The sequence below is a fragment of the Macaca fascicularis genome, chromosome 6 (assembly GCF_037993035.2).
Source record: "Macaca fascicularis isolate 582-1 chromosome 6, T2T-MFA8v1.1".
In the NCBI taxonomy this organism is placed as follows: domain Eukaryota; kingdom Metazoa; phylum Chordata; class Mammalia; order Primates; family Cercopithecidae; genus Macaca; species Macaca fascicularis.
The window spans coordinates 7,797,421-7,819,855 of NC_088380.1; the positions used below are offsets into that span (position 1 = coordinate 7,797,421).

At 41.3% G+C, this 22,435-nt stretch overlaps 1 protein-coding gene across 2 annotated transcripts in view; it reads left to right on the forward strand.

The window, feature by feature from the left end:
* Positions 1-22,435, forward strand: part of ADCY2 (adenylate cyclase 2) — a 426,625-nt gene that overhangs the window by 118,137 nt on the left and 286,053 nt on the right. For both annotated transcript variants that reach the window (XR_012413577.1, XM_005556577.5), the window contains exon 3: positions 2,760-2,921. Coding sequence is in view for 1 of the 2 variants with exons in the window: in XM_005556577.5 (XP_005556634.2) it covers positions 2,760-2,921 (162 nt within the window). In the remaining variant the exon portion in view is untranslated. The remainder of the gene's footprint in view (positions 1-2,759; positions 2,922-22,435) is intronic.

Consider the following 22,435-nt stretch of genomic DNA (forward strand, 5'->3'; position numbering starts at 1 on the left):
GATATAAGATTTTACATAAATGTTATGTGTCGAAAAAACAGTATCTTAATCGAGCATACTTTCTGTAAACTGGGAGGGTAATACAGAGATTCCAAAGTGAATTTCATTTGCTCAATAAGCTGTAAGTACACAACCATTGATTTTCCCATTCCTAAAGAAGCTTTTCTGATAGTTCAGTGGTTCTCAGTCAGACTTGCTGGAGACCTGGGAAGGGATCTGCACAGCAAACTCCCAGTGAGTGCTGCTGCTAGCTATCAGTGGTTTTGGAAGATAATTTTTGGGGCTAGAATTCATGCATATTCCTTCCTTGGGAAGATGAAGTGAGGGAGGTGCGCCAGCCTGTCTGTGTAGATAAAGCATCCCTTACTACAAGTCCCTCCAAAGGCATGCCTGATATGTCTTCCTAGCCAAACTTTGCATTTTTATACATAAACGGTCTAAGACAATAGTTTTTGCCTTGGTTTCACGTCCCAAATATGGAATGGAACAAGTGGAATGCATATGATGCTAAATAATAATGCTTTACTGAAAAAACCTTCAGAGCCTTTATTTTTAAAGAGGTGAAAGAAAAAATATTTACCAGAAAAAAAATATTGCTATGGCAATGTGTTCCCCCACAATTTTTGGCCTGAGGGCCCTTTTAAATATAGATTGAATGGGAGGAGACGGGGGCATGAAGCAGATGGTCCATGCCCAATCTGGGCTTCCTGATGAGGATTCCGGGTCATTTTTCCCACTCACAGTGGGTTTCTCCTGGCTGTCGTCCCGAGACGGCTGGACTCACAAGAATTAGAGAAGGTACTTCAGCGTCCACCCGGTCGTCTCCTCACAGTGAGAGCAGGTGCCCTTCTCTCAGGACACAGACTACTAGATGACAGCTACGTGCATGACTGTCTCATCTGCTGGACCCTGAGGCCCCTGAGAGCCGGGGCTCTGTCCTGCGCCCTCCACCTTCAGAACCTGGCTGCATTCACAGGAGCTTCACACAGGCTTGCAGAATGAATGCTTCTTCAGGTCGAAGTGCCTTAACAAGCATTCATTCAGCAAGCCTGTTCCAAAAAGCGTGGAGTGCCAAATAGAAGAGGGCCTTTTGAGGACCCACATTTTTTTTTAGGCTATGTCTCCTTAATCTTCCCTGTGCTCTTCTGTGTATGACAATTACACAAATACAGCTGATCAGACACCACCCTGGAATAGTGAAGTGGTGACAGATGCTTCTTTTCAGGTGGTAATACGTGGTGCAGATTCCCAGGAGGGAAGAAGCCTGGTGTTCTCCCAGGCTTCCCCCTTTAACTCCGTCGGGAGCCCGGCTCATTGCCCACATTCTTCTCAGGAGCTCACGTCCAGACTTGGTACCAGAAGCGCTGGCGTGATTGCACCACATCCTTCCAGCTGTGCAGCGCCTGAGCGTCCCCTTCAGGTGACACAGGTCACACTGTGAAAATGGGGCACACTTTCCTTAGCTTCCCTTCCGTCTGGAGTCAAGAGACGCGTGGGAAGCTGGCCACATGTCCCGTTCCCTATTTTCCTGACCTCAGTCCCTTCCAACTGGATTGTTCACCTTTCATCCTTTTTGATGTTCTGTCTCTGCTCTTTTTATGATAAAAGTGATCTTTTTTTCTTGTTACCTACTAAACCATTTTCTTTTTCATGCCAAACATTTCTTTGAGAGGTTTCATGTTGATTGTTTTGATTGAGCTGAAATTCACACAACATAAATTACCCAATTAAGGTGGCATTCCCAACGTTGTGCAACCAATACCTAATCTAGTTTTAGAGAATTTTTCATCATCCCTGAAGGAAACTGTGTACCTAGTCAGCAGCTACTCTCCATTCCCCACCCAGTCCCCTTCCCCCAACTACTGGCAACCCCCAATCTGCTTTCCATCCCTATGGGTTTAGTTATTCTGGATATTTGATGTAAATGGAATCATACACTATGAGGTCTTTTGCCCAGATTTTGTTCACTTACCATGTTTTCGAGGTTCCTCTGTATGGTAGCATGAATTGTCACCTTACTCCATGTTAAGGCTGAATAATTTTCTATCGTGTGGATATACCACATGTTGTTTATTCATCCTGTAATGAACATTTGTGTTTCCACCTTGAGGTTACTAGAAAATGCTATTATGAAATGGGTGTACATGTATCTGTTTCAGTACCTGTTTTCAATTCTTTTGGAAATGTACGCGGGAGTAGAACCACTGTGTATGTTTAACTTCTTGGGGAATTGCCACACTGAGTTCCACGGCAGCTGAGCCATCCGCAGACTGTTTTGTTTTGTTTGTTACATACCTGTGCTCTCAGCATCTGCTTTTACTAACTCCCCTCGATGGCACGTCTTCCTCCTCCATGGGTCTCCCCTGTCCCCGCCCGTCCCTGATGATGCCTGTCCCTCCTCCATGGGTCTCCCTTTGCAGTTTGGTAGATCACTTCAAGAATCCTAAGTGCGTGTTCTAAAGCAAAGATACAGAACCCTGATAGTTTAGGACCAGCTTTGCATCCATACTCATGGAGTGGTTTGGATACCAAAGTGAAGTCCCAAAATTTTGAAAACAAACTTTTCTCCATCGCAACGATTAGTCTGTTATTGTAATCCAGTGAACTTATTTGCATCGACTGCCCTATTTTGTTCACAGATTATTTCTTAAATGAGCATGTCTCATGCTGTTCTATGCAGCCTTTAATGGGATGGAAACAGAAGGCTCTTAGAAACCAGAATATTTGTGACTCTCATTGTTCTTCTTCTCTGCCCATAGGTATCGTTCTTCCTCTTCATCATCTTCGTGGTGTACACCATGCTGCCCTTCAACATGCGAGACGCCATCATTGCCAGTGTCCTCACCTCCTCCTCCCACACCATCGTGCTTAGCGTCTGCCTGTCTGCAACGCCGGGAGGCAAGGAGCACCTGGTCTGGCAGGTGGGTGCACCTCACATCCTCAGAGAATGACTTTCCACATCCCACCAGGGGTTGAGGCGGGTGCTGCTGGCCCATTCAGGGTGTGTGTAGTGTGGTACCTGCAGCTGTTCTCTTTCTGCCCCTTGAGGCTGACCCCCTACAACACTGAGGAGCTAGCCCCGCTCTACTGCCATTGGTGGGATCCACAGTCACTTAGCAATTAGCAACCGCAAAAGTAATGGTAGCAGGAAACTTGGATGTGACAAATCTGTTTTGCGATTGCTGATTGGTGGTATAATTTTGATGATCAAAAGGTATTCTTATATGTTACAATTCAGCACTCATTTTTATAGTAAAGTAACTTATACGATTAATTTCATAGTTTGTTCCCACCTTCGCTCTACCTTGACATTCAAAACCCTCTTTACAAAGGTAAAAATTTTCTTCATTTTAAAATTTTCTATCAGGTCTATGAGCATTAAAAGATATAGTAATTCTTTAACATGCTACAACAATACATTTTGCCTTACTAATAAATAGCATTTCAAAGAAGCCATTCTATTTAGTTAAAAGCATTTTAAAAGCTGTCTGATTTCTCATGATGTACACCTACAAACATGAGGATGATTTGGAGCTATTCCTAATGTTCTCTGTTTTACCTATTAAAAGCACGTTTAATTTGCTCTGTGGGGATCAACTGCAACAAATGCAGCCAGGGCATAAAATGCAGTGGGGCTGAGAAAATCACAGTTGTGACAGCACTGTGCCATTCTAAAGGAACTTTAGGCACAGGTCACCTAAGCCCTTCTGGGTCTGAGAAAGCAGTTTTTCGTTCACTTGATGTGCTATTTCATTTGGAAACTTGAGGTGGAAGTGAAGGCTTACTCTTGGGTCTGTAGTAGTCTCTCTCCTTTGGAAAGCTTTCTGGGGATCCCTTTTTTCAGTGCTCATCTGCTACTGCTTATAACATCGCATTCATTAAGAGTAGCCAGGAAAACCTGCATTCATTAAGCATCCTTTGTCCACACTGACTGTAGAGGCAGTGGCCTCTGATTTTACACAGTGGGCTAGCGTTTCACCCCGGCTCATTTGGATATGACTAAGAAGCGCCCGCTCCCAGGAGGAGGAGGAGGAAGGCCATATGGCTCCCCTCTGCATTGCCTTTGACACATGCTAGGAACCTGCACCACCTGAGACACAGACAGAGGCCAGCCAGTAACCAATCCAATGAGAGAATGAAGGTGGGTGTTTTATGTTTATTTAAATTTTTTTTTTTTTCTTGAGATGGTGTCTCACTCTGTCTCCCAGGCTGGAGTGCAGTGGCGCGATCTCGGCTCACTGAAAGCTCTGCCTCCCGGGTTAATGCCATTCTCCTGCCTCAGCCTCCCCAGCAGCTGGGACCACAGGCGCCGCCACCACACCCAGCTAATTTTTTGTATTTTTAGTAGAGACGGGGTTTCACCGTGTTAGCCAGGATGGTCTTGATCTCCTGACCTCGTGATCCGCCCGCCTCGGCCTCCCAAAGTGCTGGGATTACAGGCATGAACCACTGCGCCTGGCCAATTTTAAAATATTTAAATGACAAATGAAGGTGGTATGTATTCAAGGTGTGCAACATTATGACTTGCTAGATGTATGCATTGTGTAATGGTTGTCACATTCAGATTAATGAACACATCTATCACCACCCACGCTGTACATTACATCCCCAGCACTTATTCATCGTATCACAGAAAGCCTGCAGCCTTTAACCAACTTTTCCCGGTTTCCCCCAACCCCTAGCCCCTGGAAACTACCCTTCTGCTCAAAAGAACAATCCAGCCTTGCCTGGGATGAAGTGCAAGAAACACCCCTGTGTATATTATGTCTACCCCAGCCTTCACTTCCTGTTTCTGCACTTCAGAGCCTCTCCTGAGGATGTCTGTGGGGCATTTCTCCTTTCTCCTCTAAATTCCACTCTTCCATCTTCTCATTTATTTGAGCTGTTAAGCTCAACATTAGGTGTTCACATATGGGTCAGGGTGGTGGGCATATTTTTGCAGTAGAAATGAGAAAACAATTTGCTCAGCTACTTTACATGCTGAAAATAACTGTGGGAAATCCCTTCTCATATGAGCAGTCAGACACTCAAATATGCCATGGCTCACAGCACTTTCACCATTTGAGGTACCCTGGAACACATCCCTTGAACACTTTGTACTTATCCTTTCTGCTCCTTCAGGAATAAGTGAAGGTGCAGATGTAATAGGACAAAAAATATTTCAGAAGTTTTAATACCTGTCGGTAAGCATCAAATAGGGTTAAAACAAAAAAGGGAAAAGGAAGTGCTGCATGAAGAACTTTATGTATTGCGGGTCACTGAATACTGTATTCTTTATTGAGCTGGGTTTTTAAAAAAAAAAAAAAAATTTATTTTCCTGCATTGGTTAAAAAAAAAAAAAGTGGGAAAGATGGAATCTTAAATTTTTATTTACTCAGTTTCAAAAACTGACAAAGAAAAATACATCTTATCAGCAAACAGCCAGAGATGGGGTAATTCTAGAATAGCACAAAGAATAAAAATGCTTCACTCCATAGTATTTTATAAAGGAACAACACCCAAAATAACAGAATAACATGAAGTCCATTTCCCATTTTCTCAGAAACAATTTCACAGTAATTCCAAGAGCTGGGAAAGGTGGAACATGCGAACAGATTTGAAATGGGAGGTTTGTAGGTAAACATCACAGTAATGAAGAAAGGAGCTTTCAGTACCCTTGGCCACTGTTGGAAATATAACTTAAAAATACCACTGGTTTGAGGTTCCAGAAAAACACTTTATTGAATCTTTTTATGCATGGTATATATAAATTAGAATGTTACAAATTTGGTGGTTGCATTGCTGCAGTGTAATTGTTGAATGTAACACTATCTGTAAAATAAAGGGTACTGTCCTGATATGAAGAAAGAGGTTGCCCACAAACGATAGTCAGTATCACCCTGCCTTCTAAGCCGTCAAAGGAGGAGTGCATTTTGTTTAGCACAGATCCATATTAAGAAGTTTTTGTTTCATTTTATTTCTTTGAACATTGGCAATCCACTGATAGCACGTAGAACTTATCTCTTAATCAAAATATTCACTTAAGATAAATCCATATTCTCCTTCCCTGCTGCATAAGAGGGTTCATTGTTCTCAGGAAATTCATTTTTACCAGTATTTGCCTTGAAGTAGAAGGCATTCTCAGACTATGATATATCACCTAATTGAGGAAATTTAATTAATAACTGAAAATTATGGATGGTATTCCTTAACACATTTTCAACCTGAAGTGTAATCACTAATATATTTTGTAACTTTTATTTTGAAACAATAACAGACTTACCAATAAGTTGCAAATGGAGTATAGAGAATTATTTTTTTTTTGCTAAGCCATTTAGAGGTAAGTTGCCAATCTGATGCCCCATCACCCCAAATGCTTCAGTGTGTATTTCCTACAGTACCATTCTCCTACATAACCACAAGACACCTGCCAACGCTGGGAAGTCCACATCTCTCTGTCACTGCCATCTGATGCATGGACCCTATTTAAGTTCCTTCAGCTTTCCCAACAACGTCTTTCGTCACAAAAGGACCTAGCTCAGATGCATGGCATGACACATGGCAATGTGTTCTCCAGTCTCTTTGATCTTCTACAGGATGGAACAATTATTTAATGGTTCTTTGGCCCTATGATCCTAACACTTTTGAAGACTGCAGGACCGTTATTTTGTAATATGTCTTTCAACTTGAGTTTGTCCGATGCTTCCTCATGAATAGATTCTGGTTCTGCATCTTTGGCAAGAATCACAGAGTGATGGTGGGTGTGTCTTCCCGGAGCACAATCAAGGCTGTATCGCTTCTCTTTGTGTCCTTACCTATGGTGTTCACTTGTATGATGGCTCTGTCCATCCAACTCTTTCACATAGAAATTACTCTTTTCCTCCTTGTAATTAAGACATACTCTGTGGAAAGGCACTTTGAAACTAGGTATATATCTTGTTTCAATTTATTTGTTTATTAATATCTATACAGTCTTCTTTTTTCCTATTTTATTAAATTGATTATACACCATTAGCATCACTATTTAATTAATTAGTTAATTAATTTAGAGATAGAGTCTCGCTCTGTTGCCCAGGCTGGAGTGCAGTGGCGTAATCTCAGCTTGCTGTGACCTCTGCCTCCCAGGTTCAGGCAATTCTCCTGTCTCAGCCTCCTGAGTAGCTGGGACTACAGGCACACGCTGCCATGCCTGGCTAATTTCTTTTTTGTATTTTAGTGAAAACGGGGTTTCTCCATGTTGCCCAGGCTGGTCTCAAACTCCTGAGCTCAGGCAATCTGCCAGCCTTGGCCTCCCAAAGTGCTAGGATTACAGGGGTGAGCCACTGTACCCGGCCACCATCGCTGTTTATTTTGATGCCCACATTGTCTCTGATTTGTCCAGTGGGCACCTCTTCAAGCTGGCCTCGGTGTCCTCTTGACACATTCCCACTATCCTTGGAGCCCTTTCTTGCTTTCTAGTGGAACAAGATCTTTCTGGCTGATCTTATTCCTTCCTGCCCCAGGCCTAAAATCAGCCCTCTCTGATTTTAGGGTGCTGATTCTGATGAAAGAATCAGGAGTCCTGATTTTTTTTTTTTTTTTCAGTGAACAGCATTTACAGACATGATCTAGGCATTAGGTCTTGGGTGTCACTATACCAAGGTGAGGCCCACACGCATTTACATCCACGTTACAGATGTGTGTGTGTATGTGTGTGTGTGTATACTAATAGTCAGGACTTCACAAGGACATTTCCATTTCCAAGCAACCATAGGTTTCACTTCAGTTTTTGCCCTTTCAACTGTAGCTCCTTTGACTAACAGTAAAAAATATCTAGCTTCCATGATTTATGATAGATTTCCTTTATCGGACCAATTCGTGTCTGTAACCAGCCTCCTATTTCTACTGCCATACCCTCCTCATGTACAGATGCCTCCTCCCTTGGTTCCTGCTCCAATCCCTGTACCCAGCTTGTCCCCTGCAAGCACGTCTCCCTCCTTTGCCCGGGCTCTGACACCCCACACATGTGTGGGTCCCCTCCCCTGTCCCAGCTCTGATACCCCACGCGTGTGTGGCTGCCCCTCACCTGGGTGTCCTCTCCCTTGTCCCAGCTCTGACACCCACGCATGTGGGGCTGCCCTGCACCTAGGTATCCCCTCCTCTGCTCAGGCTCTGTCCCCCTGTGGTTGGGTTTCCCATTCCGGATGTACCTCACACCCAACTTTGTCATCTTTGGATGAATTTGGCCTCCCGCATCCACTGCTGGTGCAGATGCTTCCTTACAGGGCCTTGTCTGATGGTTTTAGGCCTGAATCATTCTGGAAGGAAGGAGAAGGACAAGAAGAAAAGAGAAGGCTGGGAAGGGAAGCAGGTGGTAAAATTGGTTCACAAGTACAAAAATGCAGGTAGAGAGAAGTATAAGTTCTAGTGTTTGATAAATGGTAGGGAAATTATAGTTTACAACAATTCATTATGTATTTCAAAATAGTTAGAAGAGAAGAATTGTTCCCAACACAAAGGAAGGATAAAGGTTTGAGGTGAGGGCTACCTTAAGTACCCTGATTTGATCATTACACCTTGTAAACAAGTATCAAAATATCATATATACCCCCAAAATATGTACAACTCATATATCAATAAAGAAGAGAAAAAGAAGGGAGAAAAGGTAGGACCAGAAAGAGAACTAACACATTTTGAACACAGCAATTATTAGTGAAAGAGGAAGAGACATTTTTCAGTCACTCTCCGATTTATTTCATACTGTTCTCTGCAAATTTTTTAAATAATTGTTTTCTCTTTATTATCCTAACTGAATTTCAAAGAAACATTTTTCTGGAGTCTGGGATTATGAAGACATACTGGAATCCCTTAGTGATGGAGGGAAGACAATATTTAATTATGAGAAAACTTAAAGAGAAACAGTTTTATATTATCCATGTAAGAAGAATATATCATTTCTACATGATACATTTAGCATAAAAACCAAAAGCCCTTAGTAATTCATGATTAACTAGAAAATAAAAATTGTACTTATATCATAGGATAACATGCATTTGGCTGTAAGTGCCATGATAGCAGCAAGGAGTCTTTTTTGCTTACCGTCATATCAAGGCAAAGGGAAATTGAGACTAGGTAAAGAAGACGTGAAACCCTCCTCTCCACCCACCTCAGTTGTGGCGGCTGCCTCCTGCCTGGGCCCCAGGGGTGGTGGCAGTGGTGCGGCCCTCAGAGGATATCAGAGGCTGGGATCATGCCTTCCAGCCAGGCTCAGTGGGTCCAAAGGTCAGGAGCCTCGGTCCAGCATGAAGCTTGTGCTTGTTTAGTGCTTATTTCATCGTAAATATACATCGTGTCTGTTCTTCATTTGCTGTACTTTTGTAGGTTAGTATCACTGTTGGCATAATAATGAGCCAACCCCCAGGAATTTCCATATATTCCTATTTATACATCATGATTGCACTTTGTATGTGAAACTCACTTTTCTTATATTTTGATTTCCTTGGTATTCATAGCACGTTCTGAATTTTCGTTTCATGTATCTTTTATTTTCCCTTGAGAGAGAGAGCAATTTGAATATAGATTTACTTAAGCAAGCCAGTTATGCGAGAATCCATATTTATTAAAGAAGCAAAGCTAAGGGGTGCTTATTGATTTTATAACAGGATTACTTATATGTTAGAGAAATTGTATAGGATTCTTTTACACTGTGGATGCTCTAATAGATTTAAGTTTTGATACAATTTGAAAAATTTTAGATTACACCTAATACAAATCATCTATGCCAAGTGTGTAATCAATAGCAATGTGGATTTGTTACATAACTGAGTCTTTTTAAGTATAATTCAGAAAGTGTATATTGGAGTCTGGAATTAAATTGCGTTTAGGATCTAATCTGAGAAGCTCAAAGGAAAGACAGCAGATTACCAGCTGCCCGGTTTCTGGCTGTGGGAGAGACTAATTGTTAGGAATTTGGATCTCTGTTCTCACTGTTTTGTCTTCAGGGTATTAATTTTTTTTCACAGGAAAAGAGAAAGACCGTATCATTGTCCATTTTGTGTAGCATGAAACTGTTGATTGAGTAGAATCCATCTCTTAGGTTTAGCAAGCCATTGCTTACCTGTTCCAAAGGCATTAAAATTGGAAGGAATGGGAGTAAGGATCAGGAGGAACTAAAAATAGGAACGTGCCTAATGTGACTAAATCCTAAAGCAAATCTAAATGCATTTCTCATCCCTGCTTTCTTTTCTCCTCCCTGGTCCCTTCCCAGGCCTGACACCTATACCTAGGTAGAGTTTTGGTAGGGCCAGTGAACAAAACACCAGCAGTAACATGTAATGCAGGACATCAGACTTTAAAAATGCACTGGCAATTTCTAGAACAAAAATACAAGAAAATTAAAGACATAGAACTTTCATGTTGGTAACTAACAATTTGACCGTAATGGTAGAATGAGACCTAGGTTCATTTTCAGCATTTTGGAGCTGTTCTGTGGAGGGCATTGAGGGAACGGGGATACAGGGAAGCCCTATCGTAACATGAATTTCTCTTGGAGATTTGATCAAAGGAGCACAAAAAAGAATTTCTTTAAAAATGAAAAGTGACAGCCATCCATTAACTGTCTCTGTCCTCTTCTTGATTCCGTCACCTGTACCCTGTATTCTGCTTATTCTAAGCGATGGGTTTATGTTGAATATGATACTTTACTATAAATTGATTAAATGTTGGCTAGAGGTATCACTCACTAATGTTTCACTTGGCATCTTGGCAGTGATTTTCCTCTTAATTTCACCAATCCTTGCATCTTTGGTCCATTACTTACAAAGATAACGAGGTTCTGCTCATTCCAAATGTTTAGTTTTTAGGGAGGGGGTAGTTTGTGAAAGATACTAATTCTAGGCATCTATTAAACCACCAGTAATCACTCTTTGAAACTCCGTAAGACAATGAGAAAATCAGCATCCCCCATGCGAGTCACACAGGACAGACTCCTCCTGTGTTCTTGCAGCACAGAATGATGAATCTGCTAAGTTATATGAACTGAAGAGAATCATATATCTGCAGCTTGACTTTAACAAGAGCATTGCTCTGGTTCTAAGAGATTCTCTTTAAAGAGTAAGAAGAAACCCAGTGAGCTGGTGCCGTAGAAGGAGGATGTACACATCATCACTTGGAGACAGTCCAGGGAGAGACAGAGCTGGGCTGATCCTAGTTATCTGTAAAACAGAAATGATTGTCATGGCCTCTTCCTGCGGCAGCAGGGATGAGGAAATGAGGGATAAATGAAAAGGACTTAAGTGGGCCAGGTGCATAGTTAGTGCTCAGAAGCATCAGGTATTAAAAATAATCACTATTTGATGGTAGACCACAACATTATTATGTTTTCAGGGTGAAACAAGCTGGGCAGGCTGGAAGCAGAGGGAGGGGATGTGCTTTCTGTTTTTGCAGCAATAATCGGAGCATGCTTTCTTTGAGAATAATGTGCATCAATTTTTACCTCTCCTAGGAGATGAGAGATCCCAATGGCCAGACTCTGGGCTAGTTATTTTTGAGACCCCTCTCAGCATCTCATGAATGTCTGGATATGGAAGCAAGTGTGGGAGGGTGGGAAGAGCAAGCATTTTGGCCTCGGGCAGAATCTGGGTTGGCTTCTGCTTCTCCTACTTCACTGCTGCGTGCAGTGAACATGGAGGTAGATGTCCCAGGTCCCCTCTCAAGGAATCCTTGGCTTCCTGGCCATTGGGAGTGTTGTCTGCAGCTGACTTTCAGCCATCAGCTTCTTTGGGGAATGTTTGAAAACACCTGCCAGCCCGAGGTTGTGCCCTTGTGAGGGTAGCCCACATCCATGACTGATAGCGTCAGGGGTATAAACTCCTTCCATGTTGGTCAAGTGCAGGCAATTCTGACAGTCATTTCCGTTCCAGGGTGTCTGTGAGTTTGCCAGTTGTTGGGCTTGTATAGCAGGTTAGCTTCTCCCTGTGCCCAGCACCACTTCTGTCTTTCCCCACGGGAACTGGTCCTGAGGGTACTCCCTAATAAACACTGAACCCCGTTTCAGAATCTGCTTCCTGGAGAACCCAACCTGCAACACTGCATGAGCTTAGCCTAATTCTTTAGCTTGCTCAGTTTTCGAATCTGCAAAATGGCAGCAGCAATGGCCAACCTCCTTGTTTGGTTTCTGGCCTTGGTGCTGATCAGATGTGATGACCTGGAAGAAGAACCCGGAATCAAGCTAATCTGGTGCTTAGCCATCAATGAGTAGTAGGCAGCAGCAGCAGTAATGTATTTTGCTAAATTTGCATAATTTTAGATAAGCTTTTAGAAACTGGGTGTAAAAATGCTTTGGGAAATATGTTCATAATCAAAACCCAAATGACCTGTGAATTCAGTAAGGCAAGAGTTGGATCATACATGTGTAACACCCTCAGAGTCCAAGTCTGGTTCTGACTGACTGCCTTGTGGTGAATCCTACTCGGACTCAAGGCACTCAACTTCATTCTAGCAAGGTACTAGAAGCCTACACTACACTGATGAGTGCAGTTAGAAAGTTCTGCTAATGCCTGAGGGTCTGAGCTCCTGAAGGCTAATGGAATAGCAGGCTTTGAAAACCCTTGAGACACAGTTCCTCAAATTACTCCTTGGCATAAATAAGAGGGAGAAATACAAGAGTAGGCATATAGAGAGCTGGTTGTCTTAGATTATCATGCCACTGTTTGTCTAGAGTGTTTTGTTTCTTGGAGAAGCCCACTTCTGTTACCCAGACAACCTGGAGGGCTGCCCTTTTCCTCTAACTCTGACCAGCTTCATGGTACCTTGATAATATGGATCTGACCATGCTCCATCTAAGTTTTGTGTCTTGAAGACATGCACTTCTACAGCTCCGTGCCTTTGAATCTCTCCTACCACAGTCCAGATGAGAAACGGTATTGGTTTCCAAGGGCTGCTGTAACAAATTACTACAAACTTGGATGCTTGAAACAACAAAGATTTACAAATGCTGACATTTGTTATCTCACAGAAATCAAAACCAAGGTATTGGCGTAGGTGGTTCCCTCTGGAAGTTGTGAGGGAGACTGCGTTTATGCCTCTCTCGTAGCTTCTGGTGGCAGCTGGCAGTCCTCGGCATGCCTTCGCCTCAGTCTCTATAGGTCCTATCTCTGCCCCTGTCTTCACATGGCCTTCTTCTCTTTGGCGCTGCATTTTCCTTTCCTCTGTCTCTTATAAGGACACGATTCATTGTGTTTAGGGGCCACTCTAAATCCAAGATGATCTCCTTGAAGCATACTTAATTACTTCTGCAAAGACCTTATTCCAAAAGAGTCATATTTTGAGGTTTCCAGTGGACGTAAGTTTTGAGCGAGTCTACTTTTCACCCCAACACAGATACCAACACCCACAGTTGGACTGCGCTTGTACTTCTTTCCCTCCATGGGTTATTGCAGACTGTTCCATGTATTCTTTAAGGCCAGAGAGTCTGTGGGGTTTCCGTTCTCTTGTCTGCTCAGGCATTGCTAAGCTCTGTAGTGCACAACATATGAAGACAGCTTCTTCGTCAGTATTTATGGTAACATAGGAAAATAAAGCAAAACTACAAAAATTCAGAGTGAAGAAACATATGGGAATTTCACCCTTGTTGAAACAAAACTATCATCCATAGAGCAAACAGAGAAAGCGTTCTTGCCGGATGGTTGCAGATAGGTAAGGCAACTGAACTTCTATTCTTAATACTCTTGCCTATTTTACAAACAGGTGATATGTTCACATTAAAGAGAAAGAGACAGAGTTTTGGCTGGGCGCGGTGGCTCAAGCCTGTAATCCCAGCACTTTGGGAGGCCGAGACAGGCGGATCACGAGGTCAGGAGATCGAGACCATCCTTGCGAACACGGTGAAACCCCGTCTCTACTAAAAAATACAAAAAAAAATTAGCCGGGCGAGGTGGTGGGCGCCTGTAGTCCCAGCTACTCAGGAGGCTAAGGCAGGAGAATGGCGTGAACCCGGGAGGCGGAGCTTGCAGTGTGCTGAGATCCGGCCACTGCACTCCAGCCTGGGCAACAGAGCGAGACTCTGTCTCAAAAAAAAAAAAAAAAAAGGAGACAGAGTTTCATAGGATTTTCAGTGCATACGCTTTTTCTCTAGCCACTTGTGAGTTCTCTCATTGTTTGTAGTTTTTCATTTGATCCCCTTAGGTTTTCCAGGTAAGTAGTCAGACATCATTTTCAAGTAGATTTCCACTTTACATGTTTTAAAACTTTCTTCTCTTTCCAACTGCTTTGCATTGTTCCTCCAGGGAGAAAAGAGTTGTCAAGGCAGTCATAGTAGACACATTTGTCTAATTTTTTGTTTAGTAGGATTAATGTTTTCCCTTTAAGCTATCTCCTGGCTTTTGGGTTAACTTAAATAAATTTTATAGTGTGAAGGAAGTAGCCATTGGTTCTTATTTAGAGACTCTTTTGTTTTTGGGGTTTTTTTAAGTGTAAATCTAGAGCTGTATCGAAAGACTTTTTAAAACAAATCATTCGTGGACAAGACTGTATGATTTCTCTCCTTTTGTAATGTGGAACAATTCGTGGATTTTCAGAATTCTCCTCAATAGGTCATGTTGTGTTTTTCTTTAATTTGTGGCTTGATCCTTTTGACCAATAACTCATTATGGATTTTTCATATATCTCAATAATAGTAACAAACACTTATGCAGCACTAGCCATGGGTCAGAGATGATTCTGAGTGCTTTATTCATGAGCTTCTTTAATGTCAGATGTTTTTATGTATACAAATATATGTGTATATATATAAACATTTGATATATATACATATATAAACGTTTGACATATACATATATACATATATGTATATACACACATATATACATATATGTTTATACACACTATATTAAATACTATTTCCTATTTTTCCTGTGAAAATATTTCTGTTTAGACTTACTTTCTCTTCAGGATGTTGTTTTTGTCAAAAATATTTTCTTATAAATGCAGTCTCTTTCATTCAAGGTTTAAACTGTATTTCATAAAGTTGAGTAACCTCTTCTCAATGGTAAATCCCTCTGTATTTGTGCTTGCTTTTGCCTGGTTAGTTTCTTATTTTGGGGATTTGCTCTTTCTCCATTGATTCATGATTCATCTGGCTGATGATTTGTTTGTTTTACTTTATTGCTTCAAGAAATGAATTTTGGATATATTTGTTATTTTTATTGTTTTACCATTTTTATCCTGATTTTTTAATTAATGTTTTCATTTTGGTTCTCTTTTGTTTTGTATTTCTAACATCTAAGGTTAGATGCCTAACACACATTTTTTTCTCCCCCATTTATTTATGTAAGTATTGAGGCTATACATTTTTCTTCAAAAATGGCTCTCCCTCTGATGTGCTCATTATCATTATTTTCTATATATTTTGCTAATTGGGTTGGGATTCACTTTTGACATCAAGAAACCTGTATTTTGTTTTCAGGAAATAGGAGATTTATTTTCTGTTTTTATTATTGGTTTTACTGCATTAAGATTAGAAATTGTCTATGCCCTTTCTTTTTTGTAAATGTGTTCTTATAATATGAACTCCATGTTGGTACCACTATTGCTGCTTATTTTCACCATTAGCGCCAGAACTTACTGAGCATTCGTTGTGTGTAAATCCTCACATCACGTGGTACTCATCAGTCCTAGTGGTTCCCATAGCCAATGGAGATGCTGACTGTGGGGTCTTTGTGCTGCTGAGATAGACTGTCTCCTACAAATATTCCTGGATATTTACAAATATTATGTTCTCTGGAGTCCAGCCTTCTGAGTCTCCTGAATCCAGCAGGGAATCCTGCCAGCATTCATACCATTGTCAACTCATTGACTTGGCTTTTCCACCTCTGGGCAGGCCCCTCACTTTGGACAAGCACATCTCTGCTCCCTGCTGACACCTGCCTTCTAATCTGTGTTCTTTTCTCATGTCTTTTCTTGGCTTCTACTCCTAGGCACTGCTAGCTTTTGGTAGCCATCATACCCATGTTGGTGGTTGAGGGCTCTGTCAATTATGTAATGTTGTTGGAAACATAAGTTGCACGCGTGTTTCTCATTCTCTTTGGTGTCCTGGATAATTCCGAGGTGGAGAAGAGGAACTGTTGTCTTTGTGTGTCTAACTGGAAATGGTTTGTCTTTAGTTTCTTATTTTTGGGATTTGCTCTTTCTCCATTGATTCATGATTCATCTGGCTGATGATTTGTTTGTTTTACTTTATTGCTCCAAGAAATGAATTTTGGATATATTTATTATTTGTATTGTTTTACCCTTTTTACCTTGATTTTTAAATTAATGTTTTCGTTAGTTAAATGACCTTTTCTTTAATTTCTTAAATATTTACTTTTTATCCACGTCTGAACCTAAAACTCTAGAATGAGATATTAAACATAAGATGAGAAAGGAATGAAGAAAAGCAAAGATAAAGTGAGTGAGCAGTTTTATCATAATTTGAGATACTCTTCTAAGATCTCTAGCCATTGGCTGGTTTATCTGGTTTAGTAGAAGTTTAGCAGGTTTGAGTCTCAGTGTTGTTTAAAGGGCTCATGCAACTCAACCTGATGTTCTAATCCCTGGGCATTCCTGCTTTCTTTTCCTCTTTTGTATTGCATCTGCCAGAAAACAGACCTGTTTCTGGGCAGACGAGAAGCAGAGTTAAGGCAGTGGTGGTGTTAGTGTCCCTGGACTTAAGTAGCCAGTGGTAAATCACTGATCACAAGATACAGGTTGACATGGTGGGGGCCTCCCCCTGTTATGTTCCTGCTGTAACCTGCTCTTGGTTATTATTACTTTCTACAGGATCCCTGTATCATAGTCATATCATATGTCACCCTGCTTATTTCTATGTCTTTCCCACCTCTCCTTCTGTTGCACATTCCCTGGGCCTTAAGATGAGCTTCTGAGATCTTTGGCAGAAACCACAGCTTTGTTTTTGTTTGTTTGTTTGTTTTGGAGATGGAGTTTTGCTCTTGTCACCCAGGCTAGAGTGCAATGGTGCAATCATGGCTCACTGCAACCTCCACCTCTTGGGTTCTAATGATTCTCCTGCCTCAGCCTCCTGAGTAGCGGGGATTATAGGCACCTGTCACCATGCCCAGCTAATTTTTTTGTATTATTAATAGAGACGGGGTTTCACCACGTTGGCCAGGCTGGTCTTGAACTCCTGACCTCAGGTGATCCACCTGCCTTGGCCTCCCAAAGTGACCAAAGCTTTATAACAGTTTTATTTGCACTGAATGCACATAGTATTAAATGGATACATGCTTGACTATATCTAGAATGCTTGAATGAATGAGCACTCTAGTGCATGACAAGCCTCCAGGTGTCTTCAGAATCACCCAACCAGGGGAATAATGGGCAGTTCTTTCCTGTTGCACTCACCACCTCCAAGCATAGCAGCTAAATGTAAAGTAGCTGAGTTAGTGGCATCCTTTCAAGGTAATCATGAAAAATGACCACGCCTCCGGCATCCTCAATCTTTGATGTTATTCTCTTGCCTTCTTCAAGACGAGTCAGATCCGTACATGGATTTACATCTCTTTCTGAGCGCTTCACATTCCTAGTATTATGGAGGGATCAGAGGAAGGATACGAAGGTGATTGAGGCACTGGGAAATCGGATATACAAAGAGAGATTCAAAGATCTGGGATTTCTTGTCACTGGCAGAAAAATGAGCTAAGTTTGAACTGTTGCTAGTGATATTAACCTGACCCACAGAAAGCATCAAGGCTGGGGTGTGATTCCAAGCAGCCCCCGCAATGTTTGTCTCTGGAGCAATAGAGATCACCTAACTAGCTATTTAACTAGTCAGAGAAGGTCACTATTTTAATTTCCTATTAATATAGAAGAAAAGGCATTTTCAAAAATACTATAGGAGACGCTGAGGGCACTAATTGGAAGTAAACTCTCTTACACCTAGCTCAGGAAGTTTTGTCAGTGCAGTACTTTACTGCTCCAAGCTGTGGCTTATAAAACTCTGATTTAAGGCTTATTAACAGGTTGAAGACTGTGTTTCTTGATTTAGTACAAAGGAGCTTCTCTGAGGCAAAGCTGAGCTTTCTTCCAGCCAATCCTCCAGACTTTCCTTGCTAAAGATTATCCAGACCCTTATGGGGTGGAAGTCCTATGTTGCAGACACTGGGGTGCCCCAGTGGAATACATTTCCACCCTCAGACCAGTCGTGTAGGGCAGATTTGCCGTTGCAGTACTGGAGATGACGGGCGTTTAGACAGGGGTGGATGGATCCCAGCTGAGAACAAGAGGTGACTTGGAAGCCCTCACCTGTGCAGGTGGAGTGCACCACTCATCACTGTCATCCCGCCCACAAATCCCCCAGAGTTAGTTCAGGAACAATGGGGTCAGTTGATTCTCATCTTGATTGATTGCCTCCCTTGAAGAACTTTCTCAGATGACTTTAGGAACTGGGATCTTATCCATGCAATACCTCAATATATCATTGCAAATTAGTTTCCCAACATTTTTAGTTCTTTTTCTTGCTTGATCTTCTGTATATCAAAGCCTATTCTAGATTTTTGACTCAACTGGAGTTTACCTTTACCTACTCATCTAGCAGTGATTTGTTGATTTTTGTGGAGTTTTGGTCAGGAGTAGTTGTTTCTTTTTTTTTTTTGAGAGTTTTATTTTCCTATTTATGTATTTATTTTATTATACTTTAAGTTCTAGTGTACATGTGCAGAATGTGCAGTTTTGTTACAGGAAACCATCATTCTCAGGAAACTGTCACAAGAACAGAAAACCAAACACTGCATGTTCTCACTCATAAGTGGGAGTTGAACAAGGAGAACACATGGACACAGGGAGGGGAACATCACACACCGGGGCCTGTCAGGGAGTGAGGGTCTAGGGGAGGGAGAGCATTAGGAGAAATACCTAATGTAGGTGATGGGTTAATGGGTGCAGGAATAGTTTTTTTCTTATAAATAAGGTTTCACATTGATCTAACATATTTAGAGTAAAAATTGTCATTTCTAAACAAAATTTGTCTTAAAGTAATCTGTAAATCACAGTTATTTACTTAATTCTGTATCCTATGGAAATAAAAGGATTTTGTGGGTTTTGATTAAAAGTCTAAGTGAGTGTGTAGAAATTTTATTCTGGTTTTAGATTCTTATAGGAAATCTTACAAACTCTTTGGAACTTATATTTTGGATCAATTTAAAATTCTCATTTCTTGTTTACTATGTTTTAAAATCTAATATTCATAACATGTGCAAAGTAAAAACATTTCCATTTAATTGCAGGACTTTTGATTTATATATAATTTAAAATTCATTTTTATTCCTGGCTCCAGGTTTCAATACGTGTTTGTCTTAAGTGTTAGAAAACTCGTCTCCACTTCAATGTCCCATAAGCTTTCTAATTAAGCCTTTCCCAAGCTCGACTCAGTATTTTCCTGCTCAAGGGTCCTCCATCTCTGTAGATGGCACCACCATCCTCTGGACTTCCCAACCTTTCAATTGAGACCCACTTGTGGCCTCCCCCATCACACTCACCCTTCCATCTTGTTAGGAACCAGAGTGCACATTCTTTGCTCTCCTCCCAAGTCACCTTCTGCTTTTCATCCTCTGCCCCTGCCCTGGATCAGAAATGCATCACTTACTGCCTGGGGAGCTGCAGGAACCCCCAGTCTCATCCTTTGCTTTCCAGGTGCTCATTCTAAAACTTAAGTCTGCCTTTATAATCGTTAATAGCTTTTCAGTACCCGCAGAACAAAGTAGTCCACATCTCTTGGCGCAGCATGAGGGCCCTGTAGGACATGGCTCTGCGGCCTCCACAGCCTGGTTCCTCGCTTCCCTCGCATGGATTCTGAGCTTTGCAGATGCTGGGCTCCTCACAGGTCCCTGATTGTGACTGGCCATTCCTCTCCTTGCTGTTTTTAATTCTGTTCTGTCTCCATCTGGGGGCATGCCAGCACTGTCACCTGGCCAGTGCCTAGGTGTCACCCACAGAAAGTCCTTGATAGCCCACGAGCCCACCCCAGGAGGTCACGTTTGAGCTCTCAGAGCAGTCATAATTCTCTTTCACCTCAGTAACACTGGACTCTCTTTCCTGACTCCATCTACCCTGGGAGCTCTGTGATAGAAGGAACTTTGTCTTTGATCTCGGGTACATAGCAGATCCTGCTTACTGGTCAGACATAATATACAAGATTTTTTGTTGACTCTCCCAGAACTAAAATACGTGTTTCCCTTTTTCAAAGATAGCATGATGCATAATAGAAACAGCTTTAATTTTGGAGTCAGGAAGCCTTGAGCTCCAATCCCGGTTCTGCATGAATTGGTTGTATGAATTTTAGTAAGTGATTTAGCTTCCCTGGCCATCTGTTTACTTATCTGTAAAAGAGAACCAATAATGGAATATGACTGTGGATTAGGGATGGGAAGTATGTAATTCCCAGCTGAATGCTTGGCTCATGTTAAGTGTCCAATAAGCGGGGGCTATTTATTAGTTTATGGCTGTCTTTCTCTCTGGCTTATTTTTTGTTTTTTTTTTGATAACACATACATCATCAGCCTCTAAGGTTAGGAAAGATATTTAAATGGGAGAAAACATTTAAGTTTTCTCATTTAAACTTTTAACATTTTCAATGTTAATACATTTAAACATCAAGCAAGATATCCCATAATGGTTTTCTAGAACAGCTAATTGATAAATCATATGAACCTTAGTGGGAAGAAATGCAACATTGTGTCAGTTAGATCAACAATTAAATGTACAAAACTGCAGAAACCATTATGTAGCATGAAAAGCGAGCAGAAAAAGTAGTTTCACTGGTTTTCAAAACAAATTTCTTGAATATAAATTTCTTTTTTTTTTTTTTTTTGAGGCAGAATCTCACTCTGTCACCTAGGCTGGAGTGCAGTGGCACGATCTCAGCTCACTGCAAACACTGCCTCCCAGGTTCAAGCAATTCTCTTGCCTCAGCCTCCCGAGTAGCTGGGACTAGAGCATGTCACCATACCTAGCTAATTTTTTATTTTTAGTAGAGACAAGGTTTCTCCATGTTGGCCAGGCTGGTCTCGAACTCCTGACCTCAGGTGATCCTCCCGCGTCGGTCTCCCAAAGTGCTGGGATTACTGATGTGAGCTACTGCACTGGGCCTCTTGAGTATAAATTTTAGCTATGTTATATTTTTACAAATCAGATTACAGTTTTGATAAATCTGTCTCTTGTTGATTAAGATAATTCATTACACTGATGTCAATTGCAAGTTCATTGATCTATCCAGCAGACACATTTTAAGCAACTGCTATATTCCAGTACTTTTTAAAGGGCTACCAAAATGCATGGTATTAAAAACACAAATAAAACCTCATGCACCTTAGCATCTACTAGGAAACCTGTGGTGTTAACCTCCAGAAATGTGGATTCATTACAGTTTGCAGAGAGTAATTGCTTCCTTTATAATAGAATTGTTCACTAAATAATTAGCCATAGTCAAGTCATGCATACTATACCAGATTCTGCATTTAGAACCAAGAAGGTGCCTTAAAATAGCATTGGGTCTTTCCAATCATCTTTCCAATCACTCAACTATGAAGTTGTCGATAGATATTTTGAGTGAGATTATGAGCAGCAATACAAGACTTGAGCATGTTCCAGAACAGGGATTGACAGTCGTTTTCTGGGAAGGGTCAGAGAGGAGGCATTTTCAGACTGGGGACCATCTTGTGTAGGTGGCTACTACTCAGCTTGGCTCTAGGAACAGCTAAGGACAGCACGTCAGCAAATGGGTGGCTGTTGGCCAAAAAACTTTATGTACAAACATAGGCAGTGTTCAGGCTTGGCTCATGGGCCTACTCTAGGATAATAAACCAAAATCGTATTTCTACTTTCAGTAGAATAATTTATCACCCCAAAGTCCTTAACTGTCTACTGTTAAAATTATGTTACTAAACACAGTTAATTATTGTTTCAAAAACTTATAATATGCAGCTTCCAAAACAACTGTTTCCCTTGAAAATATAACCCCCGCAACATGGATGGAGCTGGAGGCCATTATCCTTAGCAAACTAACGCGGGAACAGAAAACTGAATACCACATGTTCTCATTTAGCAGTGAGAGCTAAATGATGAGAACACATGGATACATAGAGGGAAACAACACACACTGGGGCCTCTCAGAGAGTGGAGGGTGAGAGGAAGGAGAGGATCAGGAAAAATAAGTAGTGAGTACTAGGCCGGGTGATGAAGTAATCTGCACAACAAACCCCCATGACGCATGTTTACCTATGTAATAAACCAAAAAAAAAAAAAAAAAAAAAAAAGGAAAGAAAGAAAGAAAATATACTCTCATCTGTTTGTTCTTTGAGTCTCAGAATAAGCTCACTTGTGTTAAATCCCTAGTGGATGTGAGGTTAGTTTTTATCTAATTGGTCTCAACACCTCCACTCTGGCTGTAAGATTTTTATCCTTTTTCCATCTCTAATTTCTGCAATAC